Source organism: Diospyros lotus, chromosome 9 (genome assembly GCF_014633365.1).
Source record: "Diospyros lotus cultivar Yz01 chromosome 9, ASM1463336v1, whole genome shotgun sequence".
Lineage (NCBI taxonomy): Eukaryota > Viridiplantae > Streptophyta > Magnoliopsida > Ericales > Ebenaceae > Diospyros > Diospyros lotus.
Genome location: NC_068346.1, coordinates 29,455,139 through 29,474,501, shown reverse-complemented (window position 1 = coordinate 29,474,501; position 19,363 = coordinate 29,455,139). Strand labels below are relative to the sequence as shown.

At 36.2% G+C, this 19,363-nt stretch overlaps 1 protein-coding gene and 2 pseudogenes across 1 annotated transcript; 2 read left to right on the top strand and 1 right to left on the bottom strand.

Annotated features, from left to right (window-relative positions):
* The first annotated feature begins 996 nt into the window (after window positions 1–996).
* On the top strand, window positions 997–1,476 carry LOC127810596 (protein STIG1-like). Its single transcript, XM_052350144.1, has one exon. The coding sequence runs from the start codon at window positions 1,072–1,074 to the stop codon at window positions 1,453–1,455; it is 384 nt and encodes a 127-aa protein (XP_052206104.1). The 5' UTR covers window positions 997–1,071; the 3' UTR covers window positions 1,456–1,476.
* A 1,648-nt stretch (window positions 1,477–3,124) lies between these two features.
* Window positions 3,125–3,537, top strand: LOC127809341 (stigma-specific STIG1-like protein 1; annotated as a pseudogene).
* Window positions 3,538–5,933: 2,396 nt separating this feature from the next.
* LOC127809340 (14-3-3 protein 7-like) lies at window positions 5,934–15,209 on the bottom strand (annotated as a pseudogene).
* Window positions 15,210–19,363: the final 4,154 nt, after the last annotated feature.

Sequence of the window (19,363 nt, the reverse complement as noted above, 5' to 3'; positions counted from 1 at the left end):
CAGTCTAACCGAAATTATGCACAACCCTATCAAATATAATACAAGTGAGTATTTAAATAATATTTTTTGATTATATATATGTGTGTAAACCATATAATGAATCACAATTAATTTCACATTAACTGTAGCTCATTAAGAAATAAAGAGTTTTATAGGATCACGCAAAGATTTTTGCTAATTCAACTGGTTTGATGTCATGTTCAAGGAGTTCAATAAAGCATGCACAATTGATCTATAAAACCTTGGGCCATAGGATCATATGTCATGTTTGGTGCCTCCTAGGCTAGACCCAGTTGGTCACAAAGATGTCATTCAAAACCAGCATTTTGGCTGCACTCCAAGGGAGAGAAGAAAATGACAAAATCCTATTTAGCGTTAAATTTGAGTGCGTTACATTAAGTTTATGTTCGAAAAGTACTGTAAATAAATAGAGTAGTGTCCAGTAAAACAATTCAACTCAATTAATTAACTTACGTTAAATATATTGAAAAGCCTAAACTAAACTGAATTAGTAACTATATATAATCAAACTTATTTCACTTCTTCAACGCAGTGACCTTGACCCGGAAGGCCTTGGAATTGCTGACTTAAGTTTCATAAATGACCTCCTTCTGTTGTTAAGTTTACAGAACATTTTACTACTCAGATGCCAAGATTCACACATCGTGCCCAACCTATTCATTTTCGATTTCGCCATAGGAACCAACACATAACGTTAGTTGTATTCATCGTCGTCTAATTCATGGGTATAGGATGATGGTTACGTCCAACACTACTGTTTCATCATCAATCACAGCACGTGCACCACATTTTCCAGATCCATATAACATTTTCCAATTTAGACAAAACTTAAATCAATTTAAACATACGACTAAGCCTAACTTTTGTTTACTTAATTTCTTGTCGGCTACTGATTATTATTTATTAATACAACCATGTGCATCTTGCTGAACTACAGATTTTTCTATAAATACCTCACCATCGATCTCTCTCGTAATTCATTTCCATCAAAGCAGTAGCAACTCTCCTTAATATAACACATCCATCGCTTCTTCTTATTGCTGACATTGGATGGAGTCATCCAGGGTTTTGTTCGTCCTGCTAGCAGTGGCGGTGATGGCCACAGCCATTACTACTGCAGCCCCAGACTTCCATTATGTCCACAAAACCAGCCGGTTTCTCGACGAAACCCCAACGCGCAGGCCTCCTCCCATGACATGTGACAAGGACCATAAGGTTTGTGCCGCCGGTACTCTCTGTTGCGGCAAACGGTGTGTGAACCTGATGGCGGATAAGTTCAACTGTGGGAAGTGTGGAAAGAGTTGTGGGTACCCGGACATATGCTGCAAAGGAGTGTGCGTGAACCCAAATGTGAACAACAAGCACTGTGGCCGCTGCAACAACGAGTGTGAGAAGGGAAGCTCCTGTGCTTATGGGATGTGCAGCTATGGTTAAGTGGAGTAACTCATCCCTTTATACTGGAAGAAGAAAAGATATTTTATATGAAGTTATAATAAAATAAGTGATCTGCTTGGTAACTAGGGTTCTGGATTATATATATATATATATATATGTTGGGAAATAAAGGCAAATGATTGCCCTATCTGTGCCCATAAGAATTGTGGTTGTTCTATATCAATATTTAATTGACTTATAATTAGTTTATGCAATGTTTGTGCCCATTGAAGGTTAATGATTCTCAGTCATTTACCCAATTAATTAATATATATGGAAGTTTTTTTTTCTCATAAATAAATAGGATGAATTGTATAATAAAGGGATAAACAGTTGCATGTTTATAAGATTTACATTATCCATGCAGATGAAGTCAACAACTCTACTCATTACTTGCTTTCCAGTACCATCTTCCATGTAGTTTCCTTCCCCGGCAATGTGCATAAATATTGAGTATTTTAAAATCAAGCTATTTCAAAGAGTTTGGGTCCAAATTCATATTTTTTTCATGTGTTTTTATCTTTTTTTTATTATTTTAATTATATCCGTATATATGTATTTTTGATTCAATTTAATTTATATATTTTGATTTTTTATGTAATAATTCAAACTTTTTATTATTTTGATTACACTCTTGTACTTGTATTTTTTAGTCAATTTAACCCATATATTTTGACATATAAAAAAATAGTTAAATTAACTCATCTCACTTTATCTTTTTCTTTACGTATCAAAATGTATATAATGGAAACAACAAAAAACTTAAGTTGAAAATTTTCAAAATAGAAGGGTTAAATTGATTTGAAATTACAGGTCTATAAATGTATTTAAAATAACGAAAAATTCAGATAATCACATGAAAAAAAACGTGAAAATACAAGAACAAAAATATCGGGTTGACCAAGAGTTTGGATATACCATTAAACACATTTTAAAATAGCCCGACATGAAAAAATATTTAATGCAATCATAATATTTACTCGATTATATTAATGTGATATTATTATAATATGTATTCAAATTTTGAATATAAGAGGGTTAATAAACAGGAATTAATGAAACTCAGGCATCCTTGTAATCATCCTTCCTTGTTTGATATTAAAACAACTGTTTTGAAGTTGACAATGCAAAACACGAATTGAAATCATGCATGGATACATGAAGCTAAATCGAAGGGGGTTCAAACGGTTTAACATAAGTCAAATTCTTAGGCGATATTGAACGGCCAAGTGCTCCCGTAACGGTCTCTTATAGAAGCTGGAATTTGTGAAGACGTACGAAAGAGTTGATTGCGGGGCTTACGGCTGGCAACTTTTCCTCTTTGTTTCCCAAACACATCCAGTATGCTATAAAGTACTAATATTATATTGTACCTTAATATTTTCTCGAGAAGCCTAACTTTCTTTTACTTCCATATAATTCAATACCAAGAAGCTATTGAATACGACCACCCCCACTAATTATCTCTCCATTCATACCAAACCCTTATTCACCTATAACTACCCATCACCTTCAACCAGAGTTCTCCCTCTCAGCCTCTTCTCCTTTTCTATTCTATCACATTCCATATCTTTCTCTCTCTCTCTCTCTCTCTTTATGTGATCTCTCAATCCAATATTTAGAAGAGTGCCCTAATGAGATCTGGTTCATGTTGGCCATGCTAATGGCAATGGTGATCACTCTTTCTACAAGAGCAGAGGAAGAAGAAGTGTCCATTGCCGAGGATGATGACGAAGAAGTTGAGACAGTTTCTTCGCTGGAAGGTCAAGGAGTCACAACTTCACTTCGAGGGGCCAGCCGGTTTCTCTCAGAGAAGCCGCGTTCGGCAATGAAATGCGACAAGTACCCCCGAGTTTGCCATGTGAAGAGCGGCCCGAGGCCGGATTGCTGCAAGAAAAAATATGTGAATGTGAAGGCGGACAAGCTCAACTGCGGCATGTGCAGGAAGAAGTGCAAGTACTCGGAGATTTGCTGCCATGGAAAGTGTGTGAATCCATGGAATGACAAAAAGCACTGTGGAAGCTGCAACAACAATGCAAGAAGGGGAGTGCCTGTGCGTACGGGATGTGCAGCGATGCTTAAAAACATCAGAAACATATATATATATATATGTATGTATGTATGTATACTCTCCCCATCTCCCGCTACGGACCTTGCTCTTGCTCTTAGTTTGTCTGGCGAGTGAGTCGCTTCTGCTGCCATGAGCAGGGCTGGCCATGATGGAATCTGGCTATGAGCAGGATGTAGAAGAGCCCATCGCTGTGGAGATGGTTAAGGAACAACCTCAAGCCCTCGGGACACACAAGAGGTTGAAGTCACATCTCTTGTCTAGACCAGGCAGCTATCCATGTTATCCAGGCAAGTTGTAATACTCAGAATTTTCAAAGGCCTCAAGAATAATTTATCTTGGGTCGAAAATAGAATTTTTTGAAGTTTTGAGAATTTTAGTATAATTTCTCATAGTTATGAGTGATTGAATTGACTACAAGGAGTGCCCTAGACTCAAGATATCTAAGAAAAATGATATGTTATTGATGAGCATTTCGAGACAAGATTTATGAAATTGAGAGAAGTGGGATCAGAGAAAGTTTTCGATACAGTTGTGCTTCAAGCTGAAAAATCGAATTGTTGTAATTAGAGACTTTCGGGAAGTCAACTAAAGCTTGAGGAGATTTATATTTTGCATAAGGAACAACCCTTAAATAGCTTCGAGTTGAAATGAAAGGATTTACGATCAAATCATTCATTCAAGCCTAAGTGTAATTTTTTGAAATTACCCGAAGAATATCAAAATGACATTGTTTCTTAATCGTTGGGATGTAAATAAAAATTTTAGAATTTATAGGTTGTTATGGATTTTTGAAAACTCAAGGGATTGCTCGGAGGGGTGCCAAATGCAATTTAAACAATTGAGATGGGGTTGTACTACAATTTCAAAAAGTTTGGAACAGCCATAGCCAACTAAGCTGCAGGCCATCCCCGATTTCGACCAATTAAGATTGGTCGAGGGAGTGGGTTGAGGGGCCTCAGGGCTAGGCCTAGGCTGTTCCTTGGCCGACAACCAACCGTGTCGACGACAAACATAGCTAAAATCTCGGCCAAAAAGTAGCCAAAATTTCGAGCCTCAAAAAAACAGTTATAGGGGCTTTTATCGAGGGTTTTGGACCGATCTAGGGCAGGTAGATGCATTAGTGGCCTTTGATTAAACGAGATTGTACGTTTGGAGGGTCTATTTCGAGTATAAAAAGAGATCGAAGGGGCCAAGGGTTTCTTAAGTTTAAGCTCAAATTTTCTCTCATTTTTGGACGAATCGAGGGATGAAAATAAGGGGATTTTGTTCCCCAAGTTAAGATGAAGGTTTCTGAAGATTTTAACGCATTTTGGTAATGATTTGATGGGGTTTTGAAGCTTGGCCAGAGAAGGAGGCAAACGTTGGAGTCGAGGCTTTGGCTAGCCATGGTTGAGGGCCTTCTGGTGCTTCTTTCAAGCCTCAAAGCATGCCATGGTGATTGATTAGATGCATAGAGCAAGATAGAGGAAGAAACCAGCATCGTCAATGTACCGACACTAGAAAAGATCACTACAAGAAAACAGTCAATTTGAGACGGATTTAGAGACGGATTTACAGTTTGAGACGGATTTAGAGACGGATTTTGGTCCGTCGCTAAAACCTTCATCGGTAAATTTGAGACGGCTTTTGAGACCGATCAGAGACGGATTTAGAGACGGATTATTTCCGTCTCTGTTTGAGACGGATTTAGAGACTGTTTTTTTCCGTCTCTGTTTGAGACTGATTTAGAGACGGATTTAGAGACTGTTTTTTTCCGTCTCTGTTTGAGATTGATTTAGAGACGGATTTTTCCGTCTCTATCAGAAACGAATTTAGAGACGGATTTTTCCATCTCATCAGAGACAGATTTAGAGACAGATTTGGAGAGGAATTCTTGAAGCAATTTGAGACGGATTTAGAGACGGATTTTTTCTGTTCAAAATCCGTCTCTATTTTAAATTTAATTAAAAAAAATATCTTTATAAAATTTTATATATAAACCTGATATACACAGTATAAATAATGCAAAAACCTGATATAAACAATATTAGATCCATACAATATTAAATTCATACAAGAAATCCGTACAATATTAAATTCATACAAGAAATCCATACAACATTAATAAAACACATCGTCCATGAACAATAAAAATAATACAATGTAATATCTATCCATGGCAATGGCGGATCCTCCTAATGATCCGAAGGATTTGAGGGCGGTAGTAATCTTTCTTCTATGTTTGACAAACGATGGGTCAACGGTTGTACAGCTGTGCTAACAGCTTGTTGAATTTGGTCAGCAAGTGAGATAGACGACGACTGTGGAGGCGATGGCGATGGTGACAACATATGATAAGATCCGGGAATAACGTATGCTTCTGACCCCATCCCATATACACGACCCTTCTTTTTCCCGCCTGCAACCTCTAACCATAATGATGTCTCATCAAAAGCTGGCTGCGAGGGCTGTCCAGCAGCGTCACTATCTTATGTTGGGCCAACTGCTGATGATTGTAATGATGCATCATGTTGGCGCATCTGGAAGTCAGCCTGCAAGTACATGGAATAAGTTATACTATCAAAACTGTCAGTTAAGAATAATAGAATATAAGACACAAGTATTGTTGTATATTTACATAAGTTTCATCAGATCTATTATCAACAAATCCTGATTTATCCTTCCTTTGGTGTGTCGCAATAAATAATTCGGCCTGTGTAGGTGGGCGACCAAGTAGCTTAGACTGCAAGGGACAAAATAGTCTACTGCTCCATGCACAATGTAGAACAAAACAGTGAAAATTTGAAAAAAAAAAGCCAAAAGAAGAATGAAGGCAGAACAGAGAAGACAAAGACAAAACAAGAATGAAGAAGAAGAGCAATAGACAAAATGTTATAATTTTTAAAGCTAATAAATGTAAAGCTTTAATGGAAAATATAGAAATAGAGACAGAGAAAAGAGAACAACCACTCGGGGGAATTCAAAATCTCATAATAAAAAACAGAAAAGTTAAGAGCCATGTCTGATTGGATGAGTGGGGGCCAGATATGTTGTAGCAATACTAGTGGCAGCCTGCAGCATAAAATATCAACAAATATTGCAAGTCTGGTAACCACAACCACAACAAAGAGAAGAAAGGTACACTGAACAAATTTTAGAACCTTGAAAGAAGTGACACTCAAGACATAAAAGGCAATCCACCAAGGAAGTATAAATGTAAAACCTCATAAGCCTTGAGTGAATTATCTGCCACCTCCTTATGATCATTTCCAGTCTTAAACTCAGCTAAGTAACGAAAGTAATCTCCCTTCCTGGAATGCCATAAAGAATATATTGCAAATCACCACTTTAGAATTGAAATATATGTCACGAACTCACGCATGCTTAATCTATCAAACACTGTATATCCACCTCAAGCACTGTGGGATTTAGGAATACATGCTCGTGCAAAAAAGAAGCTTTTCCTCATCAGGCTATATATTTGAAATAATTTTTTGTGAAATCTTTAAAGTATGTTTAATGTAACCAAAAAATGCAAAACAACCAAGTTGCACCAAGAACATGAAATAGCTAAGTGAAGAAACAAGTGTTATTACAAGTTTCACACATACGTGTTGTATATAAAAAGGTCTATTAATAAACAAATAAAAATTTTAAATTCTATATTTTTTAATTTTGAATTAAAAAGTTCAAAGAAGGAAAGCCAAATAAATGTACATCTACATTGATTTACTTTTATAATTACTTTTCAACTTTCCTATTTCTTTTAAACATAAAATGTGATTCTAATTTGTTCAAATGATGGATATGCAAGATTCCACTATGGATACAAATGTTCACAGAGGTGTCCAAATTTGGGGGGCAAAATAAAAAATAATACAATGTTTGGATGAGTGTGATGCGAATTTTGGAAAATTATCAAAAATATGTGGCACATTCCTAAAGTGTTTGTGCTTCTGAATGGACATCAAAACTGTGGTCCTACTTGCTACATTCACACAATATTAATACAATGTTTGGATGAGTGTGCTGCGCATTTTGGAAAATTATAAAAAATATGTGGCTCATTCCTGAAGTGTTTGTGCTTCTCAATGGACATCACAACTGTGGTCCTAAAATTGCTACATTCGCACAATATGCATATACCGATTATTCCAATTGTTGGGGATTAGTGAGCCCCTGAAAGATTCAATCAAAGAGGACCTAATCTCTTCTTAGTTGAGACTCTCAAAGTAAATTTCTCCAATAATCTCAACCATAATAAATATTATCCATCTGCCTCTAAAATCATGGAAAGCTCATAACATGAGAACTAGAATATATTTAACCCAAAAAAGATACAAAAAGAACTCACATCTTATAATAGAAAACTTTTGATTCTCTGGTTGAAGATGATGAGAGGAGATGGTCATCAATGACAGACAAGATGTCTTTGCACATCTTTGTGAGTTCTTCTTCAACCCTCTGTCAATATCCTTTATCCTCTTCACATTTTGTTCATGCCCCTTACCCCCCTCCTTTTGCTCATCCTTTTGCTCAATCGAAGACAATATGCACCAGGAGGCCCTTCTCACCCCAGTAACATTCTTGTACCACATGGATACCAGACTCCTCTCCTCAGCAGTCTTCCACATCCGATTTAACAACTTTCTTCATTGCTTCAACCATCTCTGCAATAATCGTAGATTCAAAGTAAATATACAAGCATTGAACTCAACCAAATAAATCGAAGTTCAAGTCATTTCCACCAAATATTAGGCCCTGTTGAGTTTTAGAGAACATTTTTTAGTTTTCAACTCCAATTTTATAATTAAAAATATTCCAACATTTTATGTTTCAAAATGTCATAGTATTCATTTCTCAAAAAAAATTAGATAAATTACAAACATGTTCACAATGATAGATCATTCGCACAAATAACAATTGAAAATGCAAGATCAATTATATTTTTCGGTTGTCATCAAATACGATAATGATTACATTGAAATAAATTTTATTTTGTTACAGATATTAAATAGGTGAATAAATTTGATTTTGGTAGACAAGATCAATTATATTTTTAATGGTGATTTCATAATTTCTTAAACCATAATTAAAAGCAAGTGAAAAACCAAATTCATAGCTAGCAAAGCAAGTGACCACTAGCAAGGACAATGATTCTGGAACACAAATTAATAGCTAGCAAGTGAAAAACTCCAAGCAATCCCAGAAAATTAAAAGGAAATGAAAAAAACAATTATGCTTAACAAAGATGTTTTCGTGGCTAATCAATACACACACGCACGTGCACACACACACATATATATATATAGAGAGAGAGAGAGAGAGAGAGATGGGAGGTATGTAGCTCTGGTTCTAGTTAATTTTCTTGTTCATTCTTTCTCTTCTCTTTGCTTGTGGATTAAATCTCTAGTTTGTTGTGGAGAATTTGAGTTGTAATTTGTCAGCTTGGTGTGGTCCAAAGGGACTTAGAAGTGGAGATATATACATATATATATATATATACAGAAAGAGAGAGAGAGATTATAGGAGGATGATATACATTGATTTGAGTTCTAGTACTGTAAATTTGCTGCTTTTATCCACATTAGAAAATGATACCCAGCAAAACAAAACAAAAGGGAAATAGTTATTTTTTTCTTTTTCTTTTTCTATTTTTTTTCTTTTTTCAATTATAAGTCTCTCTCCCTCTCTGCTAAGGCAATAAACCAAATATTTATTGAAAACAGCTCCCATTAGGGCAGACTTTTGGGTAAAAGAGTGAGAATGTTCTTACTACCCGTGTGTTGGACTTGGAGGAATAGGAATCCAGTTAATGAATGCACTTCTAATCCCACTGTCAGTCAGTCTATTCTATTGTAGTTTTTAAGATATGAAAGGCAGTCAGTCTGTCTATTCTATTGATATCAAATCAAATCTTATAAATGTTGGATATGTTTTAATTTTAATGATAAAAAAAAATATTCTTCAATGGAAGTAGCTAGCATTAGTGCAATTCATGAAATGCAACATGAAGTGTGTGTGGAATTGAATTAATGGGTGCAATGCAAGTGAAAGCAGAATATTCTTGATAGATACCGCAAAACTTAAAAAAGTAATTATGAACGACTATATATATATATAAGGTGAAATAACTCCCTAAGTACTCTTAAAAAAATGATTTGGACTCTCTTAATTAATTATTATACAATTTCCTTAATCTATGATCTTAAAAACAAATTCAACAGTTAAAAATTATACGAAACATGGTACCCCCAATTAATCGATCTCATGCGAATCGATAAAGATCATTGCCCCATTGCTAAACATACGTGTATTGTGCTGTGAGTTCTTACATGACCAGTCAAGCATTATTAAGCTATATAAATCTTTATCAAGAAGACTGAACTAACTTACCAAATTGAAATCTTAATTAAAACTAATAATTAATCTAACAATTAAAAATAGTATAAATTTTGACTCAAAATAACCCATAACTTGATGAGTGTCTTCTTAATCTAACAATCTGTGGACATCTACATCAGTTGCAATCAAATAACCATCAAATCTAAAGAGCCAAAAAAGTTAAAAAACAGAGAAATAAAAACAAAAAAGTTAAAAAACTTACCGGAAGCTGAAGTGGAGGCTGCGACGCTGTGACTGGCGGAGGCGGAGGCCGAAGTGGACGCTGCGACGACGAAGACGATCGAAGGCTGAAGTGGAGGCTGCGGCGCTGCGACCGGCGGAGGCGGAAGCGGAAGTTCAGAGAGTGTGAGAGAGAGAGACAGAGAAAGAGCGAGCGGAGGAAGAGTGAGAGAAAATGGGAGTTTAGGAAGCGGGGATGACGACCGAAGGCGGTGGAAGAACCAGACCTTGAGGCAGCCGCAATGATGACTGGAGGCCGATTAGGAGGCGGTGACGACGACCGAAGGGAGGAGACGAAGGCGCCGGCGACGACCGAAGGTGGGAGACGAAGGAAGAAGCTGAGGCGGAGGCGGAGACGGAGACGTCGGGCGTGAGATCAAAGAGAAAGAGAGGGAGGAGCTAGGGTTTTGAGGGAAAGGATTTGGGGGTCGTGACTCGTGAGATAGGGATTTGAGGGAAAGAGGGAATGGAGGATTTAGGGATTTTATTTTTTTTTTTAAATAATTAATTATTAATTAAATTTTAATAATTTTTTAAGTACTGCCTCTGGTTTATAAAATATTAAAAAAATTATAATTTTTATTAAAAAATAACATAATTTATTATTAGATATACTTTTTAACAATAAATGATACAACAATAGCTTTTTACTTTCTCATTTGAATATATATTTTTCTATTATTAGATATATTTTTGCAACGATAATCTTTATTATATATCCTTCCTTGAATATCAAATGTTATTTTAATATTTTCACATTTATGTATATATTTACCATTTATATTTTTTAACTAAAAAAATCTCAATGATCTAAATAGAAAGGATAATGATAACATCAAAATTAGTTGTCCAAATTGATTGTCGAGTTAATAAAAAATAAAAAATAAAATATCAAATAAATTATTATGTAAATAAATAAAAAATAAACTATCAAATATGGTGGGGTGACAAAAGGGTAAAATATGATTTTTGAAAAATGATGAAAAAGTTTGGTGAAAAAACACTGCTAAGAGTAAAACCTATCATCCTTAAATAAATGGACACTTCTTAGATTTCTTAGAAGAAAAATATGATAAATTAATTATAAACTGACACATAGACTACTATTTTTAATTAGTATGAAATATTTATATTAAAGAATAATAAGTCACATGTCGATATTCATGAGATGAATATAATAGATATATGCATAAATGTTAGTTCAACATCTATTGAATGTGACACGACTCACATAGGTAGTACCATTTTTTTTTGTTGATTCATATTAGAAAATTATTTATATATTTATTATTGAATGTCTATAATTTTTTATTTAACATTTTTTTAATTGATTTAAAGGTGTTTTTAATTAATTAATCATCTTAAATTTTAGATTAATTAACTTTTAATTTAATTATTTTTTAATATTTGATTTCCCCATTTTACGTCCTCAAAATTTAAAATGTAATGTATGTTTAGTATATATTTTATTTATAGAGTTTTATAATATTAAAATGTAGTGTATTACTAATTAAAATGTAATGTACATATTATTAATATTAATTACTAATTAAAATGGAGTGTGTGTTTTACAAAATTTTATATTTAGATAACATTTTTTAATATATTTTTTTATTATTTATATATTTAAATAAACTTTCAATAGATTTTAAATGAAATAATTATATTTAATTGCTAATTAGAGACGGATTTAGAGATGAAAAAAATCAGTCTCTAATTATAATAATAAAACCCAAGAAAACCCATCTCTAATTAGAGACGATTTTTTTTTCGTCTCTAATTAGTAACGGATTTAGAGATGGAAAAATATTCGTCTCTAAATTTTGAGACAGAATGTTTTCCGTCTCAAATTAAAGACAGATTTAGAGATGTAAAAAAAAAAAATCGTCTCTAATTAGAGACAGAAAACATTCCGTCTCAAATTTTAGAGATGGATTTGTTTCGTCTCTAAATCTATCTCAAAATAGAGACAGAATTCTTTCCGTCTCTAAATCCGTCTGCAATTAGAGACGGATTTTTTTCGTCTCTAAATCCGTCTTTAATTTTAGAGACGGATTTTTTTCCGTCTCTAAATCCGTCTCAAAATAGAGACAGAATTATTTCCGTCTCTAAATCCGTCTGAAATTAAAGACGGATTTTTTTCGTCTCTAAATCCGTCTCAAAAATTTTCCATCTCAAAATCCGTCTCTATTTGAGACTCAAAAATCCGTCTCAAAAATCCGTCTCTAAATCACTGTTTTCTTGTAGTGGATGATCGGCGCGTGGGCTGCACGCACTGGTCATCACGCGCAGCCCCCCACTCGCCTAGGAGCGTGAGGGTGTGTGCCATAGGGGTAATGTCTTGGAGTTTTTTTTAAAATTCTTAGAATATTATTTTATGAGTTATTGTGGAAAAATATTGGAGAAAATATTTAAGAAAATATTTATTTTGGAATATTATAGAGGAAAATAGGAGAAAAATATGAAAAAATTGAGGAAAAATAGGTGTTGATGTATTATTTGTATAAATATGATTTATAGGATCATTGTGGCTCGAGATTAAGTGATTTCTGAGTTTGGCATGCAAATCGAGGTTGTACACGTTTTTTGAGGTGTACTAAATTTTGTGCATCAGGTGAGTAATTCTCCCCAAAAACTTATACATGTTATATTTTGCCTATGTTGAGCATGATAGTCACGATAGTGGCTAAGTTATATGTATTACATGAGCACTTTATCATATCTGAGCATGTGTTGTTGCATCGATGGTTATGATATTTCATTTGGTATGATATTATTGGCATATTGATACTTGTGTATGGGATTGGGATAACACTCTGATAGTGTTGCCGTAATTCCCCAAACGTAGTGATGGAACAACGTTTGGGAGTATTTCGTAAGTAGATCGAGATTACTACCTAGGGTTTCGTACCGGGCTGGATAGCTAGAGAAGTTACACTGGGGCATATCTTTGTTTATGTATTTACATCATGCATTCATATATTTGTTTTTAAACACTCACTAGAAAATTCATCTTCTAATTGGGTTATGCCATTGGAACATTCAAACGTTCCAGTTAGAACTTATAGCTAAGGCAAGGAAGTGATTAAGATACAATGGCATGTGATGACATGTCCGATGGATTCAGCATGTTGTTCCGATATTTTCTTTCCTATTGATGGTTCGGATATATTTTTTACACTACAAAAAATCAAGGTTTTATCGATAGAATTTTTCGTCACTAAAACATCAAAATCCGTAACTAAAAAATTTAGCGACGGATTTAGTGACGGGCTGCTATCCGTCGCTAAAAATGGCGTCGCTAAAATTTAGCGACTAGTGCCCGACTTGTTGTTGAATTAGTGACGACCTCAGACCCATCGCTGAATCAGCGACGAGTGTTGTCCCGTCGTTGATTCAGCAACATGTCATTACCCGTCGCTAAATAAAGAAATAAAAAAATAAAGAAGTTGATTTTTTAAATAAATAAATTAAAAAAAGACTTTAAAAAATAAAATAATTTGTTAATCCAAATAAAAAATAAAAATATAAATAATATAAATAAAAATTTAAATATAAAAAAATTATTTAATAAATATTCAAAAATTTGTTTATATTTTATATTTATTTAAAAATAATTTTTTATATATATAAATAAAATTTATGATAATTAACAATTTATTTTAATTAATTAAATATAGATTAAAAATTTATTTAATTAATCATTAATTTAAATATAAAAAATTAACATTCATATAACTACATAAAATAACAAAAATGAATATGAAATTCAAACCGATTAATTTAATTAATAAAATATAATCATAAATATTTAGTCTCAATCATCATCGTTACAATCATCATCGTTAAAATCATCATTTTGTTCATCATTATCATAAAACTGGTCTCTCAGTCCAAGTTGAGTTGACGGTTCAGGTTGAGTCGACGATTTAGGTTGCTGATACGGATGAGTTGATACGCCAGATTGTTGTAACGCTATTATATATGTATCTATTCATCTGCTCTTGCCATGCTAACTTCTGTTGCTGTCACCAACATAGTTGCTCATTCTCATTTTGCATCTCTATCACCTAGGTCCGAGCAGAATGCAACTCCTCATTCATCTAGGTTCGTGTGGAATGCAGCTCATTTTACACCTCGGTCACCTGGGTTCGAGTGAAATGCAGCTCCTCGTTCATCTGAGTGACCCTCACTCTCATTTGTTCTAATTCCGATAACAACTTGTGACAAGTCAGAATTTCTTCAATTTTCTAAATTATAACCAGTTAATATCCCAAATACATGGGCTGGGGTTCTGCCCTAAATAATACAACATCGGAAGCCAAATGATTGAAAAACACACCACTAAGGGCTTAATCATATATAGCAACATAACAACCAATCAAATCAGACAAACCACAATATTCGAGCCCTTGATCACATCTCGTATTTCACGGATCTTTTTAGTCAGGATTACCCTGTACACACAGTTATCTATGACCGACACGCCAAATGGGCTAGCCACGACATCAGCTTCTACACTTGAAATGATGGTAAAAACAAGATGAACCACAAGACTCAGCAAGCATAACAAGAGAATATAGGTAAGACTGGGCATAGACCTTCCACACTAGAGTACATCTCACCAAATGCAGGACAAAATAAAACCTAAAATAAATTGCAATTGAAGTACACCTCGCAACATAACCATGACAATGTTGGGAATACATCCTTCACCTAGAATACACCTCATAAAGTGCAATGTTGCATATGAAAATGCCATGCCATACCGTGCAACAGAATGTCCAGTGCTCAACATAAATATAACAATGCACATGTCGGTTCTTGAGGCCCACATAAGAAATGCACATCCTGGCACCCAAATCTCAGCATACAAACCTGCCACAGCCATAAACTGGCTGGCATAAATTCTATGAGCCCAAGGCTTCCACGACACGATCCACACGAGCCCGAAGCTCTCATCCGACCCACATATCGGAGTTCCCAAGTCATACCTATCGGAGCCCAACTCCCACTTATAGCTATAGAGGATTAACTCCATACCACGATCCACAACTATATATTGGAGTTCTCGAGTCATAGCTATCTGGAGCCCAACTCCCACTCATAGCTATCGAGGGTCAACTTCATACCATGGTCCATATGAAAAAGGTAACCATGCAATGCAACAAATAATAAACGCAATGGCTCTTGCAGCATCAACATGATGGCAAGCATCAGCCCATGCTACACCCACAAAAGAACTCACACAGGTAAAATGCTCTAAATGCACATGTTCACCTATCATACCCAAGTAGGTACTCAACAGGCCAACCGAGCCATGCCAATGTGCACACCTCCTTGTACATACAAAGCATGACCCCCAATGAATGTAAGCCCAAACCCATGCACTGTAATGTTATGTAATATGCCACAAAATGGCAGTGCCAGTCGACAGTGACCATGTAACGTCCCATTTTCTCGGGCACGTTATAAATTGGGACAATTCCAGGACAATAAATTTTTTCTTTCAAATACTAAAACTAAACCACATCATTCCTCGGATCCGTCCTAGAATTTCCAATCGTTTTTCTCAAAAGAGAATCACTATACACATCAAATGCGGAAGCAAAGATTGAAACCTGATATCTTAACATTAATCATAAATAAACTCATCATTCCTTAAAACGTTCAGAATTCAAAGTGGCAGAACTTAAATACATGGGTTACATAACATACATTTCAATCTTCATGCACCCTGCTAAGTGCCATTTCATGCCTCATTTATCCTCAAAATCTGCTACAATCTCCACTTGGAACGTTTGAATATTCCAGGGGCAAAACCCAAGTTAGATGATGAATCATCTAAGTAAGGGTACATAATGTTATATCATGTGTGTATGCAATGTCTTACCTCATAGGTGTCAACTGCACCCCTTATGCTACCTACCATTTTTGCGGCCCCCTTCTTTCGAAGCCGAGGTGTATGGGTGCACCCTTGGTAAAGTAGCGGTGCCAGTTCGTACTCCCTACGGCCTCAAATGCGAGTGATCAATGATATCAACGTCTATTTATGCATTTTATAGTCATGTCATGTATGCAGTCTACGTGATGGATACATATCAGGGCATGTCAATATGATAAAAACATTTTCGAGGAACATAAATCACTTACAACCCAACCATTTTCCATAAAACTAACTTTAATTGGGGAGTACCACATACCTTCTCAAGCTTATCGGGCTATCTCAATATTCGTGCCATCTCAATATTCGTGCCTTGCCTCGATTTGTGTGCCAACCTCAAAATTTGCACGAGTCACTTCAACTTAAGCCTTAAAGCATCCTAATCACCATAATTATTTAAATAAGCATTAAAACCTATTTTTCCATAATTTCTGGCATTTTCTATAATTTTCTTTCTATTTCTTCCTAATTTTTCTCAATAATTTCAAACTAAATATTTATAAAATATTGCCTCGAATCTTTCACTACGAAAATTCATAAAATAATATTCTGGAATTTCTGGAATTTTCTAGAAAATTTTACTCACCTTAACTTAGCATCTCCGATTTTCTTGGTATGCGTGTCATATTCCCGAAACGCGTGCTCGGGCCGTTTTTCTTGTCAAAATCTCCGGAATATTACCGAAACATAATTTCCTATTTTTTCTAGGATTTTTCAAGTTTTTTCCCAATTTTCTTTTCTTTTCTTTTCTTTCTTTTCTTTTTCTTTTCTTTTTTTCTTTTTTTCTTTTTCTCTTCTCCCTTCTTCTTCTTCCTCCTCTTCCCGCCTGCGCGTGAATCGCCATGCCCACCACCGCCCGCCCGCCTTCCGTCCTGCCGCCGCCCTCACCGCCTACCTCCGGCCTCCCCGACCACCGCACCGCCGCTGGAGCTACTCGCGGCCGCCATTGGCCGCGACTGATGCGGCCCTGCTGCAGCTGGAGCTCGCGGCCATGGCTGCCACCGCGAGCTTGCGGCCACTCCGGCTACCTTCGGCCTCACCGATCGATCTCTTTCGCTTCGCCAGCCACCGCGCACCTTGCTGGGCCGCCGCACCAGCTTGCCACCGCCCTGCTCCACTTGGCCGCTTGCTACTCGGCTGCCATGGCCGCGGCTTGCGGCCATGGTGGCTGTGCCCGATGCGGCCAGCTTCCCCTCTCTTGATCTCTCTCTCTCTCTCGGATCGCCCAGCCCGAGCTCGATCTCTCCCTCTCTCTCGCATCGCTCGGCCATTGCTCTGCAGCTCTCTCTCTGCTTCTTCCCATTTGCTTCATTTATCTCTATTTATAGGCCTATGCCCAGCATCACGCCATACCTCAAGCCATCCCTCAATGCGTGAAGATCACACTTACTGACAGCCATCAATTGGCAGGGGCATGGGTTCGGTTTGCAGAGGCGTGGGGCGAATTGCAGGGGATGGGTTTTGAAGTTGCAGGGGATGGCTTCACTGATGCGCACACACGCACGATGTATATATATATTTATATAACTATTATATAATACAACAATATATAAGAAAAATTACACTTTTAATCCCCATAATTCACTTAATATAACTTGGGTAATTTTCTTATTACAACCATGCCCTCAAACATCAATTAAATTTGCATTTCAATGTTGACAACGCAAAATTAATAACTTCAAAGTTACTTGATAATAACGATTTTGCCCCAGTGTCCTCACCGGGCTATCGTTTCATCTTGAAACCACTGAAGGGTTGCTCGTTACGCAAAACCAGAGCCCCCTAGGGTTCCGTTGATTTTTCGGGAGTCTCCTACCACGATTCGGTTTTATAGCCTAAATGGCAGCTGAATTTTAGCTGTACCGAAAACTGTTCCCGATCCAATTTCTTTTGATACCATAAATCTTATCTCGATACGCTCGTAGAGACCATATAATTTTTCTTAGGCAATTTCACTCCAAGGTACTCGCTGCAGTTGATTCGGTACCTAAATTGCTATAAAACCAATTTTTTGGTGTTCTAAACTCATCGAAATTACGTGGCAACCTCATACGAACATGGGGTATTACAGACCAAGTACCGGTCGACAATCCGTGACTAGGAACAACTAGTCGACAATTACCCTCGGCCCTACGACAGTTCACCCTGGTGTCAGTAAACAGTCAACATGTTACCTCACCGGACAACAACTCACAACGCTTGTTATTACCACTCACACCCACAGGAAATCACAACCACATCATGATGTGCACACATCAATTGTGGGTGTTTGGCAGTACCAGCTTGCACAACCCGTCTATAGTCTGTCGTAACAGCTGATAACTAATGCCCATACATCTAGCCATCGACTGCCACGATCCAACGATCGACAGTCATTAGTTTTGTACTTGTAATACCGCATAGTACATGGTATTGGAAAATAAATAATTTTCAGTGATTTGAAAGGACCTTAGGTGGTCTAGGAAGCCCAAAAGTCGGTTTTAAGAAATTAATTCATAAAACTGTCGAATCGACGACAAGGAGTGCCTCGGGACTTAGATGTCCAGTAGAGATATCTAAGGAAAATGATATAATATTAACGAGCTTTTTGAGGCAAGATTTATGGAATCGAGAGAAGTCGGATCAGAAAAAGTTTTCAATACAGTTGTGTTTCAAGGTGAAAAATTGAATTGTCATGAGAGACTTTTAGGAAGTCAACTAAAGTCTAAGGAGGTTCATATTTTGCATAAGGAACAACCCCTAAGTAGTTTCACGTCAAAACGAAAGGATTTACGATCAAATCATTCATTCAAGCCTAAGTGTAATTTCTTGAAATTACCCGAGGGAGGTTAAAATGACATTGTTTCTTAATCGTCGGGATGTAAATAAAAATTTTAGAATTTATAGGTCATTATGGAATTTTTGGAAACTCAATAGGTTGCTTAGAGGGGTGTCAAATACAATTTCAAAAATTGAGGGGGGTTGTACTATAATTTCCAAAAGTTTGGAACAGCCATGGCCGACCAATCTGCCGGTCATCCCCAATTTTGATCGAGATTAGTCAAAGGAATGGGTTGAGGGGCCTCAGGTCTAGGCCTAGGACGTTTCTTGGCCAACAACCAACTGTGTCGACTGCAAACATGGTCGAGATCTTGGCCAAAAAGTGGCCAAAATTTTGAGCCTCTTAAAAGCGATCGTGGGGGCTTTTATCGAGGGTTTTTAACTAATCTAAGGCAGGTAGATGCATTAGTGGCCTTTGATTAAACAAGATTGGACATTAAGAGGGTCAATTTCGAGTATAAAAATAAATC

Excerpts from the sequence above, each read along its gene's own strand:
- LOC127810596 (XM_052350144.1), top strand. The coding sequence starts at position 1,072 with ATGGAGTCATCCAGGGTTTTGTTCGTCCTGCTAGCAGTGGCGGTGATG.